A 23,209-nucleotide genomic window follows, 5' to 3' on the forward strand; every position below is an offset into this window, starting at 1 on the left:
AGAAACTATGTTCTACTTCATGGAAGTCAGTTTTTCTTGTTTATCAATTCATGTTCTTTTGATGATAAAAATTTCACGATACCGTTTTTAGTTGTTCATCAGTTACAGCCTAACTTATGGCTGAAAAACTAACGATGAAAACCGAAAAACTTCCATTGAAATTTTCGTGGAAACAGGAGATTTCGAAGGTTTTAAATAGTGTTTTCGTTCATAAGTCTATAATGAATAAAATTTTTCACTGAAACGTTATGGATTGAGAACTAAAAAGATATTTAAAAATTTTTTTTATTATTTTTCCTTAGTATTTTTTCTATACTCTTGCTAGCGCTAGCGATAAGCCCATATAAAAAAAAATACTCTCGCATCGAAAACTTTCTGAGAAACATATTATATTTTACATGGATTGCTGACAAAAATTGCTCGCATTTTTTAAGAAAAACTTCTTTTACGTTGACCCAAGAGTTTAACATTTTTCCAAAATAGGGGATCTCTAAGTTTTTAAATAGTGTTCTCATTTATAAATCTATTAACTATACCCGTGAACTAAATTTAATGAAAGTCTGGGACCGTTCAGCCCATGTTGTACAATAATTTATTAAACACAATACATATGTTATAATTTTATAAAATGTCACAAACTACGTGAGCTCTAAATTACGATTTTTTTTAAATTGTCCCGCAGGATCATACCTTCGAATATCACAATGCTAGCTCAAGATAACTACAGTCTGCTAAGTTTCCGCCTGCTTCCGCATGCATGATTCACCACGCTCACTGAGCCATGTGCTCTGCCGCGCCGGCACCTGTTGTGAGTGGAGGGAATTTTCGTAAGGCCGACCGCTTCCCGGCCAATTCGCCCGGCGGACCAGCGGCTCACCGGTGCGTACTGCGCATACTCGGCCAGCGTTCGATCGTTTTCCCATTCGGCGCGCTCGATGCTTATTTCGGGCCCGGTCGGGAAATTTTTTTATCAGTTAGTACCCCAACAAAGTTTTTAAAAAAGAGCACCACGAAACCCAACACTCGAGATTGTTTTAGTCTTCGACGGGAGTTGGTTTAGACAAGTAATAGTCTACTCTATTGTCTATGCTAGATAGCGCTTGTTTACGTGGTGTTGCCCAAGTGAATGCTTTTTGAAGTGCATTGTAATCCTGCATAAGCGTTTGTGACTTAACCTACTGTGTGTGCGTGTTGAATATCTGGTTTGAACTTAAAAACTGAAGCAAAAATCTACAGAGTTATTGTTGGCCAAGAATCAGAAGCTTCGTTTGGCTCAACACAAGTGGGATTGATGCTTTTCGTTCGAACCAACAACAAGAACTCTCAAAACGAACCAATTGCAGTGGAATAGCATTGTTGAACCATTGTTGGAAACAAATGACCATGCTTGTGCTTTACTGTGTGAATTTACAATTGTGTTTGTTTTCATAAACTGTTTGTCAAATTATTACAATTATCTTTTTTAACTTTCTTTCTTCGATCGCAGTTAGTTCAGTTGAAACCTAAATTGAAAGCTATTCAAAATGAGTTACTCGTGGGATAAGCGTGTCGAATTCATCGTCAGTCACATGTACGGTATGTATCTGTCTTTTGGATGAACAAAATTTTAAAACATAAGAAAATGTGTGCAGATTGTAACGAAACTTTCCAATTATAATAGATAAAATTCAAAGTGAAACACTTATCGAACAAGTCGAACTGTTATGCTGCAAAAAAAGATAATTTGTATTCAAATTTGCAAACTTCTCACTGCCTGTCGCCAGATTGGGATGCGTGGGTGACATGTGATAACCTTTTGGGTATAAAAGTGGCTCGTGGCCAGTTACTCGAAACACCTACCGTGTTCTCATGTTTCGTGCAAAATGATATTTCAAAAGAAACGAAAGTGCAACACTTTTTACTTTGGAAGGCACTCCTCCGTTATTTGAAAAATATATCGGAGGCAGGACATTGTTTGCTTACTTACTGTTGGATTAGCAGAGGAAGCATATTTTGAACTTTCAGAACAAATTGATTTAAGTCTTTTTATTTACAACGAAAAATGGCATAAGTGAAAAAAAAGTTTTACCTATGATTGCTTATGTCAACAATTTTCCATTCTTTTTTCAATAAAACGTGTCAGACAGTTTGTTTTCGCATCGCATCGCGGATTTTTCAAATGTCTCAAAACATTCATCTTAAATGCAGATTTGTTTATTGAACTACATCCAGTTTTAAAACCATCTGTGCGATTAGTTACACAGATTTTGGCTATGCAGACAATTTTTAGAGTACCTTTTTATCATACTTTATATTGACCACTTTTAAATCAAGTTGAAACTTTTTTGAAGTGATTTTCTATACATCAATTCAATTTTTAACAATTTTTCTATCCATCAACTCAATGTAAGAACTAAAAGGCATATATCTCTTATAAAATAATTGCTCGAGAAAAGGTCGGAAATAACTTATTAGTTGCCTGAAAATCGTTCATACAATGTAAAATAAACCTCATTTGAGAAATAAACTTACTGATAAATTTCTTTTGTAATTTTATCTTTTTATCAATTTTGAATGAAAATTCAAAATACTTTCACAAACTACTGACTTCACTCTAGTATTTTTTATTTCAATGTGCTTAATTAGGACATTTTGTTATTTTAATGTGCTTAATATTAGATACGAAAAAAAGCTATTTGGGTGATACAATTTCAACCCAGCAGATCTGTGACCATAATTGCCATTATGGCAGATAAACCTGGATTTCACTAAATTTTTGACTCCTCGCCAGAAAAACAGACAAAGCTCAAAGATAAAGCTCTTCCAGATATTTGGTAATGTGCCAGATTTTGCCAGATTTTCGTTTCTCCGTATTGTGAAAAGGTCATCACTTCTAATTTCGGACATCTGCGTTGAGCAAAACTGGCAAGATCGTTCCCGAAAAAGTCCTCCCCATTATCCGTGTTTGCCAGACTTTCGAGAAAACCTATTTGTAGCCTTGCTTGTGACACATCAGTTCCCCGAATAAGACGACGGTGGGTGGAGCTGTGCGCTTTCGGTTTTTTATGTACATGGCTAAGGCCTGTCATGTTTGCCGGGTGGACGAAATCCGCCACTACCATATTCAATAAATTGCTATAGGACCAAACAACATATAGAAATTTCAAAAAAAAACAAAGTTCAGGTTCAGGTTTGGTAACTTTTCCTGTTACTATCTTTATTACATTTTTTCTTTTATTTTTATTACAGAAGATTCGGAAAATCTTACTGAAAACTTACAATAAAACTTGTTTTCTTCAAATCGAGAATGTAACATAATTTTTTGAAGACAGTATTATTGTTTTTGGAAATCTGGCCGATGTTTTGTTCAAAACTATTCGAAAAATATTTCTAATAACCCAGGTATGCGACGCTAACGTAACTCATATCTTATCAAATAGGGCATTTCTATGTCTTATAATTTTGTAACCTAAACGATTTATCATAACCTGAGTTATAATTTGACTTTTAACACCGAAAGACCTATTTTAAAAACCCACTTTTAGATCGAAGTTGCAGATTTTATTCAACTTCTAGTACTGACAAGAGAACCTCTACCCAATAATTCGACAAACGATAGCTAGCTAATGTTCGAAAGACTTACATTTCCTAGAAGCTAAAAAAATTAAAAATTACGATGAAACTAAATTGCAAAGACAACAACAAAGCTTTCGCAAAAATAGTACGTTTGTACGTGACATATTTTTTGCAGTAAACTGTGGAATCCCATACCGCAATATCAACCAGTTTGCCAGAATCTCTATCCGTGAAAAAACAATTAAAATCCACATCAAAGTTATTGGTTAAAGGGAAATCAAGAATTTCAAATATAATTCATACGTAAGTACCACTAATTTTTTATTACATGCATAAATAATAGCCGTGCGGCTTTTAATGGTACTCAAAAAGATGTTAAAGTCGAAAACTAACCAAACCATAAAATAAGTAAACTGTAAAATTAGAAAACACTACGGTATGCGAAAGTGTTTCCGCAGTTGTCAAGAATGCAGCCGGGTAACAAATAAAAACTGAACCCCCGAGAACCATCATCCGATGAATAAAATGATGCTAATTTTAATTCTCAACACTCGCAATTTATGTACGAACGGTATGCCTGCCCTGGGCAGTAGTAAATCTGGTGCGAGGAATATCGTCCGGGGGCCTATTTATAATAGATACTTTTTTTACCGGCTTGGATACAATTGTTTGACCGTTGAACAAAAAAAAAGGAACAAGCTGAAGTGTTGCAATTGGTGCTCTCAACCCAGCGTCTAAAATCTAAACGTATATTTCTGTCATCAACGGACAATGACGATGAAAAGCTGAAACTAACTTGTAACAGCGATAATTTGAAAATGTTTCGCTTTTTAGTAAGATGATATTTGAAAACGATTGAGTTGAACCAGTACCTACAACATTGAACAAAACAAAAAACTAGTAAAATTTGTTGTACATCAAAGAAGACATAAATGTCGAATATACATAGCAACCCACTTCGTGAGCGGCAACATTTGACCTTTTGTCGAACCAAGCAGCACCCAGTGAAAACCACCAAAGCTCGAAAGTCGCGCTACCAAGGTACTGCGGGCGTGTTGCTATATAGCAGTAGGTATTGACAGCCCACCTGTTGAATCAGAATGAACGTTTTATTTTTTCGTCCCGGGAAAGACGACAGGATTGCTGCACTTCTTCGTCACAACCCGTTGAAGTCCAATAATGAGAAGCATAAAAAATATTGCTTTCTCTAATTGTTATACACTGAATTAGGTTGAGAAAACCTGAAAACAGAAAACCAAGAGTTTCCATGCTCTGTTTGCATACGCAAACCGGGTTGATGTTTTTGCCAGCCCGGTTTGTTGGTTTTTCGTCAAGTGAAAGACGAATGAATCCACCCAGCAGTGCAGGAATTCTCAAGCTTAGTACTAGAATTACGCTCTTCATTCTTACTCATTATGATTCACCTTAATTTAACTAGAACTATTTAAATGTCATGATCAGATGAGACATATAAATATTAAACGAAAGAAACAGCAGCTTATTCCAGTGGTCGTTCGGAAGCGAACGGCACGAGTGCTTTATGGCAAAAAGGATGAAAACATTCGAGAACCGAAACATAATTCAACCGCAAATGTCATGGGGTCTATGCAACATCAGAGCTAATTGAATTTAGATTATATATGTTGAAGACATATTTTGAACAAATTTAATTTTCTTGTTTCAAACACTTTGCTTCTTGTTCACTATCATGTTAGCATGAAATGGGACTGGCGGGACGTAAGAGGCAATGAGACAGTTGTGTGTGATATATTTTTTAATTATGACTTTAATTATGCTTTTGATGATATTATGGTGTTGAAAAATTAAATTGGTGCTTAATTGTCAAATTAAACATGGGAAGCATATCCAAGGCAAAGCAACCAGCCTAATTGAGCCAAGACGTTCTCTATTAAGCCAGTCCAATAAACACTGGATGACTTTTCCGAGTTTGTTTTATTCCCGATTGATTGACAAATTACTGTCACTTTGAAGTTTCAGTCTACAGATTTAATAGAGCCAATTTAAATTGTAAGGAATACTTTCAATGACATACTTTTTGGGGATAATTGCTTTTTCTAGTGAAACTATACAGTAGATAGAAAGATGAGCCTTTCGTACCCATCTCTCGACTATGTAGGCAGAACCACGAAACCATCCTGGAATAAGTAAATCGTATATCACGATGAAATTCTAGGAATTCCCTTGCCCTATTGAGTAATGTTTCATCAGCACGCAGAACAACAAATAGAAAGTTCTTTGGAATTTTCCGTTCCTCTCACTAGCTACAGTCGACAGAGCCACAGTAAAGCAAAGAACAAAAGTGTAATTTCCAGGTGAGATAAAGAATGATTTTTGTACACAGCAGTTTTTCCGAGCGGCGCTTTTTGCTGGTAATGGAGTTCATTTGCATTGGTGCTTCCTGAAACGAATTTTACCAGTAATCCAGCTTATCAGAATTAGCGAAGCAGATACGAGAAAAATGGCAGTCAGGAGCAGATGTAGGAGTTTTACCTTACAAATATACGAGGTTTTAGAATAATTTAAAATTTTCACAAAGATAAATATTAATTTGTGGAAAGAAAAAAAAACTTTATTTTGAACTCTAAAATAAAGGGACGTTATGTGGTGTGTAATCCCAAGAGCTGGACGAACGAAACAGGGATCCAAAAGCTTATACATTATTAAAGGAGCTTTCGGAATCGGTGAAAAGCGATGTCAAACCGATGCTAGCTAAGTGAAATCAGTTGGCCCCAGCAGGTTTGACATTGCTGCTCGAAATAATGCGACAGTTTCAAAATTAGATCGATAATGTTGACGGTAATTTAACCTTTGATAATTTGAATATTTGCTACTCTGTTACGGTAAGCAATGTAGACATAATTATGAAACTAACTAGAGAGAAAAAATGGATAAAAAATCAAACTTCCAGCAAACTTTTAATGCCTGCGCCCGGACAGTTGTTACTTTGTCGTTTAGCCTGAAGGTAGCGATGTTGGTTTGAAAAGAAAGTCCTTCCGAATAAAGGATGGGAGAGTTCAAGAGTCTGGTGTATCGTAATGCTAACCATTCTACACTGACAGGCAACTGCAATATTTGTTTCGATTGGAAAAAGGACCTTAAACGAATGCCAAGGCTTTGTATTTTACTTTTTACCGTGGCAGAAATGGAATATTTTAAAGAAGATGCATAATTTATGCGTTTTTCAGAATTGTTGTCTTTTTCAACGATAAAGAAACTATAATTTTACTTTAAAATTACTGATGTGCACGGACCGGAGCATACTAGGACCTGTGGCACACCTTCAGAAGTTATCGATCAAGGTCTGGGAACGCTATTAATGCTATTAATTGGCAGAATTGATAATAAAATAAATATGTAACGTATCATAATTTCACGCTTAAACCTGCCGTAGTATAAGACGAGAAAATCAAACAAAAAATTCATATTTAGAAAATTAATACAAGGAGAATTAAGGCAAGATTATAACAAATTTCGTTAATAGTTCCTCACAATCAGGATACGATAAATAGAATAAAATTGAACCAAAATTATAGGAAAAATCGAACAATTTATCCTAATTTCGACATTGTTGTTTCCATATTCCGATATTTCGAAATATTTTAGACAATTATTCTGAAATTTCGATTCTATATTGATTTTATCAGAAGTTTTATTTCTAGAATTAATATAATATAATCTTATTTTATACGGTTTTGGCTTTGTTTTAGCCCGCCCAGTTAGCTTCGGGTTACGATACTGGCCTAACAAGCCATATGTTCGAATCTCGGCTGGGAGGTGTTTCTATAGTGTCAGTAGGATCGTTGCACTATCCCCGTAATTGTCCTGTATTCTAATAACCGGCTGCGAAGTCTATTGATAAAGAAGGATCAAGTTCTCAACAGAACGTTCATACCCATGGCTTTGCTTTGTTTCAATTTATTTCGTCAATCTTTTTACAATTTTCTAAAGCAATCAAATAGCTCCCTTTCTGCTATCATAGTAAACTTTCTAGAACACTGAAATATGCATTTCAATTGCATCCTCAATTGTAACATTCAATCTTTTAATATCAAAAGATAAAAGTATCCATTCTTTTACTTAAAAAATGTGATTTTAGTAAGTAAACCGTAAATTTTTACTTCATTATTCAATACGGTCTAGCAAAAAAGGGCCGACCTGGACCGATGTGATGTGATGCCTGTAGCTTGAGAACCGAAGGAGATAGCGACTTAATTCCTTCAAACAAAATACGTGTTTTTCATTCGTGTGAAAGTGCCCAGAAGGCATGATTTGTGAGAAATAAACACGAAAGAAGATATAAAGAAAAAACGGATTTTTTAGGTCCACCCCGGCCAAAAAACTTTAAATAGCTCCAGCCCATCAACCATAAGAGATAGAACTTTCATTTCTTTAGCAAAGTTACTTGAAATTTAATGTCCTTTAATTTTGCTGAACTTTTTATTCAGCTAACGTAACTCATAAAAAAGTTTATATTTTGCACTCGCTTGCTATGATGGTCACTCTAATTTCATATACACCAAAAATGCAGAAAGTAGAATCACAAATTTACTCCGAATATATTATATACCTAGGACTAACGGTTTTAGCGTAATTACTTTTGTCCACCTAGATTTAGGTTTCATCCCACAGTGCGGCACATGCCAGGTTCTAGCAGCTTTTGGCCAAATAAAGAGCATTTTAGCCTACTTTTCTCAGATTCAGAGATGTACTGATCAATAATTCTGGAACCCGCTGGGATGAAACCGATCGTTGTTCCCGAAATGAAGCTATTTTTAGTAGTTTCTTTAGGCTTGATATTTGATTGTGACAAAAATAGTGTTTTTGGTGAAAAAATATGAAGTCTTGCCCAGCGGAATCCAGAGATATTCTATAACTATGCGTCGAAACAACTATGAAATAACTATGCGTCGTAAAACGAAAACGTGCCATCGGATTCCTTATGAAAATACCTTATTGATGGCGAAAAATATAAGTTTTCAATCAATTCCCAGTGGAATCTGGTGATCTGGACTGTTACATCTCTTCATATCGAGAATACTAGAATAAAATGCCCTTTTTCTAATGTAATCTAATCATATTCTAACGCAGCCAATTCTTGAAAGCATCCTGGAAAATGACAATTACATGAATCTATAATTTTGCTTGCCAATGGCCAAGCTAACTGCACAGTATGGCAAAGAGAATTGCAAGAATCAAGTGAAACCAGAAATGATACCTAATTCCATTCAACTCCTTGAAATCAAGGGAAAGGAAGAAAGCGTGGACCCCCCGTACCGACTACTTTCCGGATAGATAATGATTTATTTACAGTCGTTGAGAGTACCTTTGCTAATAAAGGTTAAATAATACTCTGGACCCTCGTGGATGAACTAATGACATTTAGACTAGAAGCCATACTACAATGAATGGGTCAAGGGTATGACGTCATATTTCCTTCTCTGAAAATAGATCGAAAACACCAACTACCAATAGTTTTAATTAATAAATTGATATGCGAATAATACTTGAGAATAAAACCGTGTGGTTCAGTGATTTGCCTAAAACTTCAGCTGTAAGATTGGAAACCGAAAACCACACGACTCCGATCCTCCTAGTTCGGCTACTCAATTACAAATTGAAGTATTTTCGTGTATGGCCACGTTAACAAACTGGTTGCCGTATGTTACAATCTCGAGCGAGAGACTGTTAGAGTCAATAAAATCGTAGCACTAGAGTCTGGCTAAAAGTTATTCTGGACGTATAGAACATCCAAGACTCAGGACAGAGTGTCGCAAAAAACTCATAAATGAATGGATTGTACTATTTTTATTCACGTTTAAGTTTCATAGTATTACACCATTGCATTTCTCTGGTTCTGATAAAATCTCAAATTGCACACAGTTGAAGATGCGACTGAATCAGGCGATCAAATTCTGCTTCAAGTACTAGTTCCGATGTTAACTGACTCCGTAAGACCTATAACCTTCTTCGGCGATGATCGAGAACCTAGGTTCTTTTTATAACCCTTCAGGACATTACACACTTTTGATTTTGACATTTTTATCACATTAGCCAACTTTGATCCAGACCACTTTGTATTTTACAGGTGTTTGTGCAAGATTTTTTTGACGTAGAATTACGTCTCTCAGGAAGGTAGCTTGTATCAGAGGGTAATTCCAAAAAATAAAAAAATGCGAACGTCGCTAAAAAATGAAAAATTTTGAACGCTAATAGCTCTGCTAGTATATGAATGGATGTTGATGTTTTGAATATCAATCGGTTCATAATAAATGTAGCAATAATGTGGCGCAGACTTCAGTACTTTTTTACTTCGTTTGAGTTCCATTCTGTACTACTCCTTAACGTGGTGGAATATTTTGACGAAACTTACACCTGTTTTTCATAAACATGTAAAAGTTATGTCAAATGGTTCCGGTTCCTGCCACAAGATGTGTGCCGATGATGCAAGAGGGGCGTCCAGAATTAAAAGTAAAAGTTAGAGTTTACACGTTCTATTTACGCTAGCTATTATGACTGAGATAAAGATACAGATAAAGGAAAGTAACGAAATGGAAAATTTGACATGCAGTGCTCCCGAACTGGTTGAGCATTTCTAATGACGAACTGGTACATCTGCAGATGTGCCTTTTTCTAATTTTTCTTACTATCAACAAATTGATGGTTACTCATGTTATATAACCTTGAGGCAAATGCAGTATAAATCATGCATATAATCATGATTGCACGTCCTTGTGATTGAAGCCCCTAAGGCGGGAAGGCTGCAAGAGAACAACTGATTGGATATCGATTAAATAAATCTAAAACAATTTTTCTCTCCATTGAACTAGTGCACTTTCACCACTCGTTATGATATTTGTTTTATTATATTTAGCTTGCCTCAATCGATTATGCACAATTTGACGATTGTTGACCGTTTCGACGAGTTGCATGCATTCATGAATTTATGGTTATCTGTATTGAAAAGCCATTAAAATTGTCAAAAAGAAAAAAATGTATTAAAACTGCCAGATGTGCCTGAGAATTTCAAACTCAAATCGTATTTTATAATTATTATATTGTTTTGTATTTACGTTGTGTTTTTACATTCTCCCTACATTTATCTGAATAATTGAATTCACTCATTCGTGAGTTAAAAATAACAACACAAAAACCGGACAGGCAGTAAATTTCTACCCCACTCCTATCTGTCCTTTGGAATATATGTACTTCCAAGTACGAAACACTTGCGGTTAACCTCATTCGAAACTATGCCAGTTTCCTTAAATCGTCACACACATTTGGGTTTTACACCATTTCTAGTTCTAGTCAGCCGGCTATGGGTTATAAGATATTCAGCTAACCATGTAATTATTGTCCTGCATAATTGTACGTCATAAATTGTGAAGCAAGCAGTTTGTGGATTCCTCATCGAAACTGCCAGCTTCGTCGCCTTAAGGCATTCCCACGTTAATTGCGCTTGAGTCGCTTTTATTATCAGCCATCACGCTTGGTCGAGCTTTCGGCAAACGCCAATATTGATAGTGAAAATCTCCACAGGAAGCTGCAGCAGCACTATACCGAAATTAGCTCATGCTGTTCGCTCTCCACGCTTTTCCTTATTTCACTAATTGAAAACCTAAAGCGACAACCGGACGGTTCATGCAATTTTGCTCATTTTCCTACATTTCTGCCAAATTGTAATGGGTAGCCACTTTTTCTGCGCTTGCCGAAAACGCTGTCAGCGTCAATTTTCTTCCAACTCTCTTTTGACACAGCTAGTGATGCGAATCACAAATGTGGTATGCTTCGGGAAAATTCTTTTTAAACAGAAAGTGTCGATATGCTAAATGAAGACATCAAATCCTCGTTAAAATTTCATTAGTTCCGTTGAAGCGTGTCACTCATTTACAGCCTATTTGCAGTTATGCATGGTATAGAACCTTAATCGTGCGAATTTGATCTAAATAAAGAATAATAATGTTTTGGAGCTATCTAAGAAATGAAATTTTATTCGTAGCCAAGTGCACCATCAGCTTTTTAATGACTGCTTCGCGGTTGCTTGGGCTATTAACGTTACCACTGCTTTCTATCAAAGTGGAGCTGTGAAAACCACTATTATCGAAATGCAATTACTGAGCGTACATCACTTTATAATGAACCCAACTAACGGCACTGTTACATTGCTGCACACATATGTTCCATGACACTAAATACATAATTGCCATAAACTGTGCCATCAGCTCGGTTGCCGCCTGCGCGCCCATTGGCACCCCGATCGACTGTGACGACGAGTTAATTAACGATAACTTTCTCTTTGACAGATTTGGACAACAATGGCTTCCTGGACAACAACGATTTCCAGTGCATGGCTCTGCGTGCCACCGTCGTTGAGGGCAAGGGCGACATCAACCAGGCTCGCCTGACAGAGTACCGCACCATCATGAAGGCCCTGTGGGATGAAATCTCCGCCCTTGCCGATTTCGATAAGGTAAGAATAGGCGCTGCAGTAAATAGTTATTAGTAATTAGCTATTAATAGAAGGATCAGTGAATTACAATGAATTTACTTCTTTCTTCTAAATAATGTAAAATCAGGCTTTACCTACAACGTTACAAAGCACGAGAAAAAATAATTACTCCTCTAGCTGGCATAAAGCAGAGTATCAAAAAGTTTTACATTGATAAGTATAGCGCGTCTCGAAAAAGAATAAATTTCGAACAATCAATTAGACTCGAATCGAATGAAGTTATCTCAGTTTAATTTTAATTAAATTACTTATTCAGGAAATTGTGTGCTTTATTCACGAGTAATGAATAGCTATTGAAAAAATTTGCTACGTTGCATTTGGAGCTTTTTCATATGCAGCGTGTATATTTAGAGCGAATGTCTGATGCAATAACTTCAAATTTCGATATTGTTGCATAAAAATTCTAAGCACACTCAAAATAAAAAGAATAGAAATTTGCGTACAGCTAGCCTAAGCTACATGAAATATTTTCAAAAGTTGTCATCTGTGAAGGTTTCACCACTATGGAATTTATGAAAAAAAAATCCAAATATTTTTTTTCCGGATTGGTGATAAAACTTATTACCAAAGGCTAATTCTTGAATGTTTGGCTAGATGTTTGGGTTATCAATTTTTAAAAGTTTGGGGCGAACCAACCACTGGTTGAAAGTCCCATTAAAAAAAGTTAATAAATAAATAAATTTTTAAAATAAGCGAGTTCATAAGCTCTTCGGTCTCCGGATCAAAAAGTATTAGGTGTCAAACTGTGAATTTCTATTGATAAAACTGAACGATATGGTATATCAAAAGAGGAGAATGATTTGATAAAAAGTAAGAAATAGTTCGTAATAATCAATGATGTTCACAGCAGCTATCCCGATTTATATAGGAGTTCCACAAGGAAGTAATCGCAGGAGTTCCACAAGGAAGTAAAGGATCGCTGCTATTTTTGGCTTATTTTGCTTCGTGGTAGGCATTTAGAGAGAAGTTTTGACATTTGACCTTAGAACTAAACAAAAGAAAGAGACAAAAAGAGGTACAAAATAATAAAATTTTGTCTTCTTATGCTTTTTAGTGCTTTTTACCAGCCAAGTCAAGAAATAGAGTAATTTCTTCCATATGTCTCAAATGCTTGTTGTCAGGCTGCGGCAGAAAAAAATGCGAACATTTATGGTATTTCTTTCAAATCCCATTTTCAACTACTTTAAGCAATAATATCAACATTTTCGAGTTCAGTTAACTTTATTAGGTCCACGTTATGACAGACTTCAGGATCTTAAAATTGCAGGCTTATGCTTCTTTATACGCCCCAATCGAAAAATCCAACGAGTTAAGGTCCGGTCTGCTAGAGCCATAAATATCTCGTCCAAAACTTCATATTTTCCATCGGCCATCGTTGGGTCCGAATTGTCGTGTGACATGGCGCTCCATCCTGTTGTAGGACAACGTATTAAGTGGGCCTTCACCCAGGGAAGCACTCGGTCCTTCAAAATATCAATATAGTCCACTTCTATCATCTAGGTATATTACCGAAATGACCGAAAAGTTTGAAATTTAATAATCCCTCGACGTATGCCAGGTACTGCCACAAAGGGAGCCGCCTTTCACTCACCTGTTGATTGCCGGTTTCCAGAACTAATGAATTCAAATGTATAGGTATGTTCGTTGTTTACCTTTCATTTCCATTTTCATTTGTACGTTACTCTACGTACAATTCTAACTGGTTTGAATAGAAGTTAAAAAATCCTTTGAAATGTCGTAAGATTGACCAATCCGAGATGATGTGGTTTTGTTTAAATCATTTGACATAAAAACTTGACAGTTTTTACTTATCTCTTTGATGTATCCGTGTATCCAATAAAAACGAAACAAATAACAAACATTCTACCGGGCGTTGCCGGCCGATAGAGCAATTAAATGCAGTCAAATTTGTCCCCACCAACCGTAATGGAATGAATGGTATTGAAATCAAAGAACATTTTTGCACAGCTTGCTTAGCTGACTTCAATTAGCATCAAAAGATAGCCGTCACCGTGGGTGTCAGCTGCCTCAAACAGCCGAAATAGAGCACACATAGAGATTGTTTATCTTTTAATCTTCGATCCGATCAATAGATGTTGATAAGCGAGCGGAAACGACGATTTCACGCTCAACTGTTTTTATTGCTTTGATTGCGTTCGACTTGTTTAGCTGACAGGCAATTAAAACATCGTGCAAAAAGTGATGATAATGATATATTTGTCGATGATAGTACAATTTGTCAGCCTTTAAATATATCTTATTACTATAACATACGTAGAAAATTAGCAATGCATTTAATTGTTTTTATTTGATTCCTTTCTTTCGACAGGATGGTAAAATCACCACCGACGAATTCAAACAGGCCGTCAGGCAGACGTGCGTTGGCAAACCCTATGCCGAATTCCCCAAGGTAAGTAACCTGTCCTGTTCTGTGCGGTGCATTACTTGCTGCTGCTCTCCTTCGTTGCACATCCCGTAACATTTGCAGTTCTTGTTTTCATAATCTAGGTACCAACAGTCGCACTATAATAAACCCATGCACAATGGCGCAATTGAAAATTAGCAACGATGAAAGCAAAATTTGCATCTGTTCATGCAGTGTCTTTTTTTTGGAAGACGCTACTAGTATTGCATACCAACAGGAATCAAAGAGCACAATTGATTTAAGACTCATTGAAAGGTCGTCATTAATCTGCATGTGTTGTAGTTGCAGTCATGGTGAACAAACAAAATCGAAATTAATTTTCTGTTATTTGAAATTACGTCAACACTCAAACTGAGAATGATTGGTTTCTATTTAATTTTCGAGTAAATTCTTGGCGCCGTTCGGAAAACGTTTTAGAGCATGTATTGATAAAACTTTTAATGAATCAATTTCACTACGATCAGCAATTAACCCGCCAGAAGAATAATATTTATATGGCGAGGCGCGATGTGCAACAGCGATGGAAAAATTGGCGAAATGCCTTGACTCACCGATGAATTGTTTACGCGAATCGAATTACAAGATAAATAAGCTGTAAAATTTTATGTTAGTTCATCCGTGCCTAATTATTGTCTACTGCAAATGTGATATTTTTGTTCAACGAAACAAAATATCTTTAATTTTTAGAACAAACCAAAAACAAAAACTTTTTCAAGGAAATTCGCTCCAATACTTACTATTGAAATTGGAAGGAAAAAATGTGATATTTTCCCAAACCTTTATCATCGATATATGCCAAAGAATTATTACGTTTGTTTACTTAACCATTGCTGCTTTTATTAAACTAAGAATGTCAAACCTTCAAAACTGAATTACATTTAGAGTTCCCATTAAAAACTCTCAAACCGAGCTGAAAATTTCAAATACATCGTCATACTCTAAGAGCATTTATTTGCCATTTCCGGCTAAGCGACACGTTCTGTAAAGGTTTCGTTCGACATGAAATCAAATTAAGCCACTCTTGCAGTATTTATTTCTCGTTAGTTCGAAATGTACGAGCCGTAATCTTACACTGGCCTTCCCATCCGGTCAAAAAACTGTTCCCTTGGGGGAATGTTGTTGAATTATGTTGTAATCTATTTTTAAGATCATCTCCGCATCATTTTTAATTAGGCCCCGAATCGCATTCGACATAGAACAATTTACTCGCTCGATGTTTCGTTTGTTGCGATTTTCCTCGTATTATGCGCGACATTCACATTCGTTACGATTACTACAAACACACTTATCACCATCGTTCATCTGCCCGTGACAAATGTCACCTAACTCGGTCCATATATTGTGTCGACTGTCGGGGGTTTCAAATTATTCCTGATCGTCTTAGAGTATTCTTTTGAGCTTACACTAAATCGGTCTTCGGGCGCTTCAGCAGTTCGAAATAACACCGCACCCGCACCGTACAAGTCGATCTGTTGCTTATTTATTATTTTGATGAAGAAAAGCAACGACAATAAATTTTCCGTGTCTGATGAGTGATGGCTTAAACACGGAAGAATTTCCGCCCACCCAAATGATAATGTCCATTGGGCAACAGTTACCAATCATAACATTATTCTACTGTCAAACCAAAGGAGGCGTTAATTTGGGTTCATGGAGACGCACGGTGAACGAACGAACCCGTTCCGTGGAAGTGGTTAATTTTGTTCGCAACATGTGCTCGATTGTACAGACCGCGGCGCTCTGCCACGGAAGTGGCTTTTCGGTTGTGTTTACGTGTAAACAATTTCCAAAATCTGTGTAATAAATTTTACAAATGAAAGCTGGGCAACAGTATACAACCGATAGCGGGTGAGAAAATGTGCTGGTACTCGAGTTTTCACAGCGCAAACAGAGCCAACTGACGCTTGAATACGATTTCAATGTAGCTTTGCAAATATGTTAAATGGTATTGTATTAAATATAACTTTTCTGCTGCGGAATCGAGCAGTTTGCAGGACAAATTTGCTATGTCAGAAGATACAGTAAAGCACAAAAAATTGCCTTAAAATGATTGATTATAACAAATACTACGAACGATTGCTATGTAAAGTATATAAGCTCATTCATGTGTCGGTGCCATATTTCTTCTTAAGTTCGGTTTCGTCAATATTTGGACGCAAAAAAACTGATTCCGATTAATTTGGCATTAAAAAATTAAAATAAATACTGTTTATCGCACTTTCATAAACAAATAACAAGCAATTTATTCTCATTTGGTTTTGATGAAGTTACGGAATGCCTTTAAAAGTAACCTTATAGAAATTTATGAACGATACGCACAGTTTGACAGATCGACCCTTAAACCGTAATGCTAGATAGTTTTAATGTGCGCTCCAAACTAAATACTGTCAGTTTAACCGGGATGCAATTTCAGTTAATTTATGAACGCTTTGACAGCACTTCGATTAAAACTGAGTGATAATCGACCCGCGCCAGGTTAATTTATGAATTCGCTATAAGTAGTTTTATTACGCTCTACTGATACTCTGGTAAAAGGCTAAACCAATCAGCCAACTTTGTTAACTTTATCGATTTGGTTTATGGCAACCATAATAAAATATCCGATAGAATAAATAATAAATTTTCAGTAGTTTCCGTAGTTTTGCAGCATAGCGCATTAAATTTTATCCTGCATGTTGATATGATAGGTGCCAAATATCAACGCCCCATCGAAATGTTGCAATTGTTGCAAACAACTTGTTTTAACAAAATAAATATATTCAATTAGTCAATCTCAATTTCTAGCAAAATCATTCTAGTTGCTCTCTATGACATGAAAACCGATTGATATTTACTTTTCTTTTCGCAACTCGCACTTTCTACAATAAATTTGCTTTATTAACAGTAAGTTATTATGATTTTATGGCTAGCTATAAGCTGCAAAAAAAACTTTAAAAATCGCAACTAAAACTAAGTGGCTTTAGAATTGTTACTTGTGAGGGCCTTTGTGAGCTTTGATATAGGGCAGAATGCATTTCTTCAAATACTCTTCCTTATAGAACTTTGAGTTCGTGTGTGTAACGAAAACCTCGATTTTCTGGTCGCAGATAAGGAGTTTTCTAGCAAATTCATCAGCAAAAGTAAACTTAAATCGGCTGGAGAGTTCTCGTTGAGCTGCGGCCAGATACAACTTTGACCCGGGAAGGCCCATATCCCAAAAAATATGTCAGAAAACATTCAAACTGACAAAATTTCGTTTTAATATTAAGTACTCCAGCTTGACGACGCGGCATCAATTAGGTATTATTATTGATCCTGAATCGTGTCTGACACCGGTTGGACAATTTGCATAGAATCAATTCTTATTGCCTTTCGAACCGAAACCATGCCAGCGAGCGTTGCTATCATACAACCATGTATTAATAAAAGCCGCAAAATGTTCGTTATTGCACGATGATAATGAAACAGATTGACAGCTTCTATAGAATGACTCATCAATCGTGCGTGCATGTCACGTGGATAAACTGGCGTTTTCAATTTAGTTCCCGCACCTACTAGGCTAAAGCATTTTTGATCTAAATTTACATATATGAAAAAAGTTTTATGCAGCATCTGGTAAAAGTGACTATAAACATATTGTTTTTAAATTTCTGCAGAATTTTCACAGACATACTGGTTGATTTTCGGTTTTGTTACAATTTTTATGACATGTGCTACACTGAAATTTGTTATCTTTGACAATGATACACCACCTGGCAAACCGCCAGCCATTAGGCTGGTTAGTGTGCACAAAATAACCATACCATGGGGCATTCCGCAATACTGCTGTTGATTTGTGGTTACTTCTGCCGGTGCCTATAGCTTAGGTTGTCGGGAATTATGTTTGCATCCACCTGTGATGTGTAGGACTGACTATGCAATGCAAAATGCAAGTGAATGGAATGCTGTTATCGGACCGAAGAAAAGTATCGTAAAATAGCCTAGCCGTAAAATTTATGGCTTGATTCGAACTTAATGAAAAGGAAAATATTTAAGTATTTTTTTTCGACAGCAAATAAAATTCATTAGTTGATATGTGGCTTCTATTTCAGTTAGAGAATCCTGGATGATCGAAGCACAACCACCCACTTTTTCTTACAAGTTGTTGCTTCAACAATTATTTTTTACCGATGTATTTATTTGACCCAATAACTTTTGCTTACTGTTTCCGGGCGTACTTCAGGATGGTTCCTCAGAAATAAATTAAATTTAAGTTAACGTAATAAATTCATGTTGACATCTGTGTTTACAAAACATTTCCTGCAAATGACGGTTCAATAACAAAAGATTATGAATGAAATTTTCGTATTTTCAACCAATTACTTACGATATTATGTTTATTTGTAGGCCATGAAGGCTTTCATTGATGCCCATTACAAAATGATGGACATCAACAACGACGGTCTGGTCAGCATAGAGGAGTACCGTTACAACTCAATCACCCGGATCGCAGTCGATGACATCAAGGTGATCGATGACTCGTACAACGCCCTAGTCAGCGTAAGTATTCTTTTTTTTATCTCGTGTTATCATTACTGTGCTCCTAAACTATTATTACCTCAGTAAGAGGAAGATCATCTTTTCCCTTGGGAACCTTCGGTCCCAAGAGTCCGAAAATCTGGAGTTTGAGCATTCAATAATCCAAGAGAATATTAAAGTTCAAGCGTCTAAGGTACGAAGAGTTGATGTATCTAAGAATACGAGATCCCAAAAGTGCAAGATTCCAGAGTTTAAAAGAGCATTTAGCAAGAGTTTAGCAGTCCAACCCAGAAGTTTAGAACTGCAGGAATTCAAGACTTCAAGAGTCCAACACTCCAAGAGCCCAAAAGTACAAGACTCTAAGAATCTAGGAGTACAGGAGTCCAAAGTTTGAGATTTTAGGAGTTCAGAAGTTCAATTAGTCCAAGAGTCTAAGAGTCCAGAAGTCCTAGATTCCAATATCCCAAGAATCTAATAGTTACGAATTTCCAAGTTGCCGAGAACCATCGTCATATGATCGATGTGTCACACAAACCAATAATCATTTTTAAACTTTATTTTCATTTGCTTCCTCCTGCAGGACGAGGACAACAAGCGCGGTGGAATTACCCTGCAGAGATACCAGGAGTTGTACGCCCAGTTCATGGGTAACGAAAGCGACAAGTGCTCGGCCATCTACCTGTACGGCCCGATCCCACAATAAACCGTTTGAACCAACATTCGAAGATTCACCACCTTTGGCAAACAAAACAATGAATACCACCAACCAAAATGCGGCTTTTGCTTAACAGTAAACTAACAACACCAGGTTTAAGTATTAAGCATAAGATTATAGACTAAAGCAAATGATGCTAGAAATGAGAAAGAGGAAAGCTTCTAAATCAACCTCTCGACATCAGACAACATCTTGATTCGAATACTAAAACATCCCAACTGACTAAATAAAGCAAACATCAAAACCGAAAATTTAATTTTATTTGTATACGAGATTTATTAGATCATCAAACTACCGACCTCTAGACATCATTAACGATTCGGACCTAGAACAATATAGTAGCATCACGAATCGGTTCCTCTTTCCAAACAATGTGGTAGTTTGACGGGTGGTCCTGATCCGGTTCCATTCCAACTAAAAGACGAAGCGGATACCCGTGTTCCCGACTGTGATCTCACACTCTAAGGACCCCCGGTACCCGTTACGAGCAGAAGGGAACATAAGCACCCATTTTGAAGGTGCAATGTCTAACGAACGAGTAGAATGCCGAGCAACCAAGACCCCGCCCAGGCATTTACCAGTAATTTTTTTTGTTAGGCCTACCACTTTCAGTTTCGTTCCCTATGTCGATTTTGATTTCCGAACCAGCTAGGCGAATTTGTGCCTGCAAATTGCCTAAGCCCGTTCGTTTCACTTTATTTTTTCCATTCTTCTACTTGTTTGAATTTGTACATAAAACCAAGTGAGAATCAATATCAACTTTTTAAAATACTAGATAGTAACAATTGAAAAATTGAAAAAGTTTTACTTGTTCTGAAAACATACTAACTACTAGCAATAATGCAAACACTATTTAATGTTAATGATTTTTAGTGAAACTACTATTTTTACTCTAATTATTATTGTTCATATATGTTAACGATTACGGTGTTTTTAAATATTAGCTTTAATTGTTTAAGAAATATTTCTCGCCTCCTTCTTTGAAAGTTTGAAAATCTGTAACAACATCAACAGCTAGCACACTAACATCGTGCAAATAATTGAGGTTATGTCATAATGTTCGTTTGTAATAATACCATCAAGATCAAGAAAATAACATCAATCAATTAACATTAAAGAAGGTTTGTTAGTTTTAAATCTTAATAACCAATTAATAAATGTTAAGTGAATGAAAAGACAGAAAATGTTTTAAAAATAGCTAGATTAAATAATTTATAATTGTTACTCAGTGTAGGAATCTATCTTCAACAGAAAAAAAAACAATAAAGGTGAAACTACTCTTATTTCGTACTTTCAATATACTACTGTAACGTTATTAAACTGTACTAGATTAAATGCTTGCAGTAAAAAGCAGTGATTATTTCCTGGCAAATTATTCTTACAACTAACGTGAGCAACAACATCTTTGAGCAAGTGAATTAAAAATATTATTTTCTAGAAATAACAACTCACTAGAGAGAACAAGTTTGACCACAAGAAACAACTGACTTATAACTGAAACAATACGTTTGCGAAATAGTTTGCCCATTTTATAACCTTTTATTGCGTGTGTCGTAGTGATCCGTTTGAAGAACAACAAAAACAACAAACAACAACTTTATATGAGAAGTTTAAACAAACAGCTGAAATCTTTTAAACTTAGAGGATACTGATACAAATTTTGGTTTTTCTTTCGTTCGAATAATCACTGTTTTTTCTTCACTCAGAAAAAGAATTGTCCCCTATCATTTGATGTGTAAAGTATTTTGCTTAGTTCCGAAAAAAAAACTTGTCAGAATAATTAATAATAATTTAGAACGATGGGCAAATAACGTGAATTATTTATCATAATGCGGTTTTAGGGACATATTCGTATGCGCCCAAGAGTTCCTTTTTAAAAACATTCAGTTTACAACAATTACTTTCCATTCGTCCCACAAAGTTATCTAACCGGAAGTGTGATGGTGCGACTGAAGAAAAAACAATAACTACCTAGTTTGTCTTATTTACATACTCATAGAAAACGATATTTTTCCGTATAGAACAATAGCAACGAATCAATCCCTCAAACCTTATCTTAATTCCATGTTTGAAAACGTCCTTTCTTTTTCCAATATTAATTAATGCAACCAAAGCAATGAAAAACCAGAAAAAAATAATTCGAGAAAATATGAAACAACCCTTAAAAAGAAAGGAAAAACTTGTTTTGTTTTATTTGTTTTCAAAAATTGACGAAGGAGGAAGGCGGGAACCATTTCTGTTGACTGACATGTTGATTGAATAATAATTGAACATACCTATTTGAGGACAGCTTCATACGCAGTATGGTAGTAGTTTGCTGCAAGTGTTAAAATTTAAGTATTCTTCGAGTAGTGGCACATACTTCAAATTAGTAATTGATGTTGCTAATTCGCACTCGTGGTTGCTCGCGAAGCTATAGTACTCGCAAGCGATAGCGCACGCCCCTCCAATATCGGCAAGAGCAAAAAATTAGGATCGCGTGCAAATCTGTAAGTAGTTTAACACAAAAGTATTTGGTTGGGGTGGGAAAAGACCTAATTTGATTAAAAACATTAACTACCTACTCGTTAACATGTGCTCGTACGACGTGTAACGTTTATAACATACGATTTACAAAACTCTGTTATCACAAGAGTGCTTCTCGCCCAAATTGCTACAATGAAAATATGTACTCCTAAACTGATGATCACTCGTTGCGCGACCACAAGGCCTGATTTATCAGTCCTGTTTTCGTGTGGATTGTCTTGGTGTTTGGCCAAATTGTACATATTCAGTTTCATAATTGTAGCATACTTTGGGACTGTCCATACGAAGGTAGACCTGACTACGATGGAAGCATTCGCCACGAGACATTGAGATCTTCATCGGAGATATGAAGGCTCAGGACGGCAGGGAAGCAATATTTAAACCGATGTCTCCATATCCTATTTAAACTCAGACTCCATATCCTGCACACCGACACGAACAATAACGGCCAGCGATACATCAAATTGGCGGCCTCCAGTGGTCTGCTCATCAGAAGCATTTTCTTTCCCCACAAAGAAATCCACAAAAGTATTCACCTGGACCTGGGGTCACCCGACCAACGCACATTGAGTCAAATCGATCATATTCTCAGCAATGGCCAGTTTTCTCGAACAATACAACATACGCTCACTACGGGGTGCGGAAATAATTCGGATCATTACGTAGTAGCAGTACATGTGTACCTACCCAAACAAAACTGTCCTACTCGGTTAAACATTAGGCAAATAGATAACCCGCAAATTGCTGAAAACTACACAGATCTGCTGGATGAGGTTCAACCTTCCTTGCTCGACAATTGATAAGGCCGCATCCGCGGTATTAGGTGAAGAAATACCAGGTGACCGAAATGAATGACTGGTTTGACAAAGGATACCATTATGTATGCGATGGAGAGGAAACAAGAGCTTGGAAAATCTATCTTAACATTGCCACAAGGGAGAATTTGAAGTGTTGACGATTGAGA

The 23,209-nt window shown here is 36.3% G+C and overlaps 1 protein-coding gene across 1 annotated transcript; it reads left to right on the forward strand.

The window, feature by feature from the left end:
• The first annotated feature begins 1,029 nt into the window (after nucleotides 1-1,029).
• LOC128741914 (sarcoplasmic calcium-binding protein 1) lies at nucleotides 1,030-21,872 on the forward strand. The gene is made up of 6 exons (XM_053838035.1): nucleotides 1,030-1,064; nucleotides 1,487-1,575; nucleotides 11,877-12,043; nucleotides 14,412-14,492; nucleotides 18,873-19,025; nucleotides 19,585-21,872. Exons 2-6 carry the CDS (start codon nucleotides 1,524-1,526, stop codon nucleotides 19,705-19,707), a joined length of 576 nt encoding a protein of 191 aa, XP_053694010.1. The 5' UTR covers nucleotides 1,030-1,064; nucleotides 1,487-1,523; the 3' UTR covers nucleotides 19,708-21,872.
• Nucleotides 21,873-23,209: the final 1,337 nt, after the last annotated feature.

This window comes from Sabethes cyaneus, chromosome 3, assembly GCF_943734655.1.
Source record: "Sabethes cyaneus chromosome 3, idSabCyanKW18_F2, whole genome shotgun sequence".
Taxonomy (NCBI): domain Eukaryota; kingdom Metazoa; phylum Arthropoda; class Insecta; order Diptera; family Culicidae; genus Sabethes; species Sabethes cyaneus.

Coding starts and splice junctions, on each gene's coding strand:
- LOC128741914 (XM_053838035.1), top strand. CDS start 1,524: ATGAGTTACTCGTGGGATAAGCGTGTCGAATTCATCGTCAGTCACATG. Junction 14,493..18,872: donor CCTATGCCGAATTCCCCAAG/GTAAGTAACCTG, acceptor GTTTATTTGTAG/GCCATGAAGGCTTTCATTGA. Junction 19,026..19,584: donor CGTACAACGCCCTAGTCAGC/GTAAGTATTCTT, acceptor TTCCTCCTGCAG/GACGAGGACAACAAGCGCGG.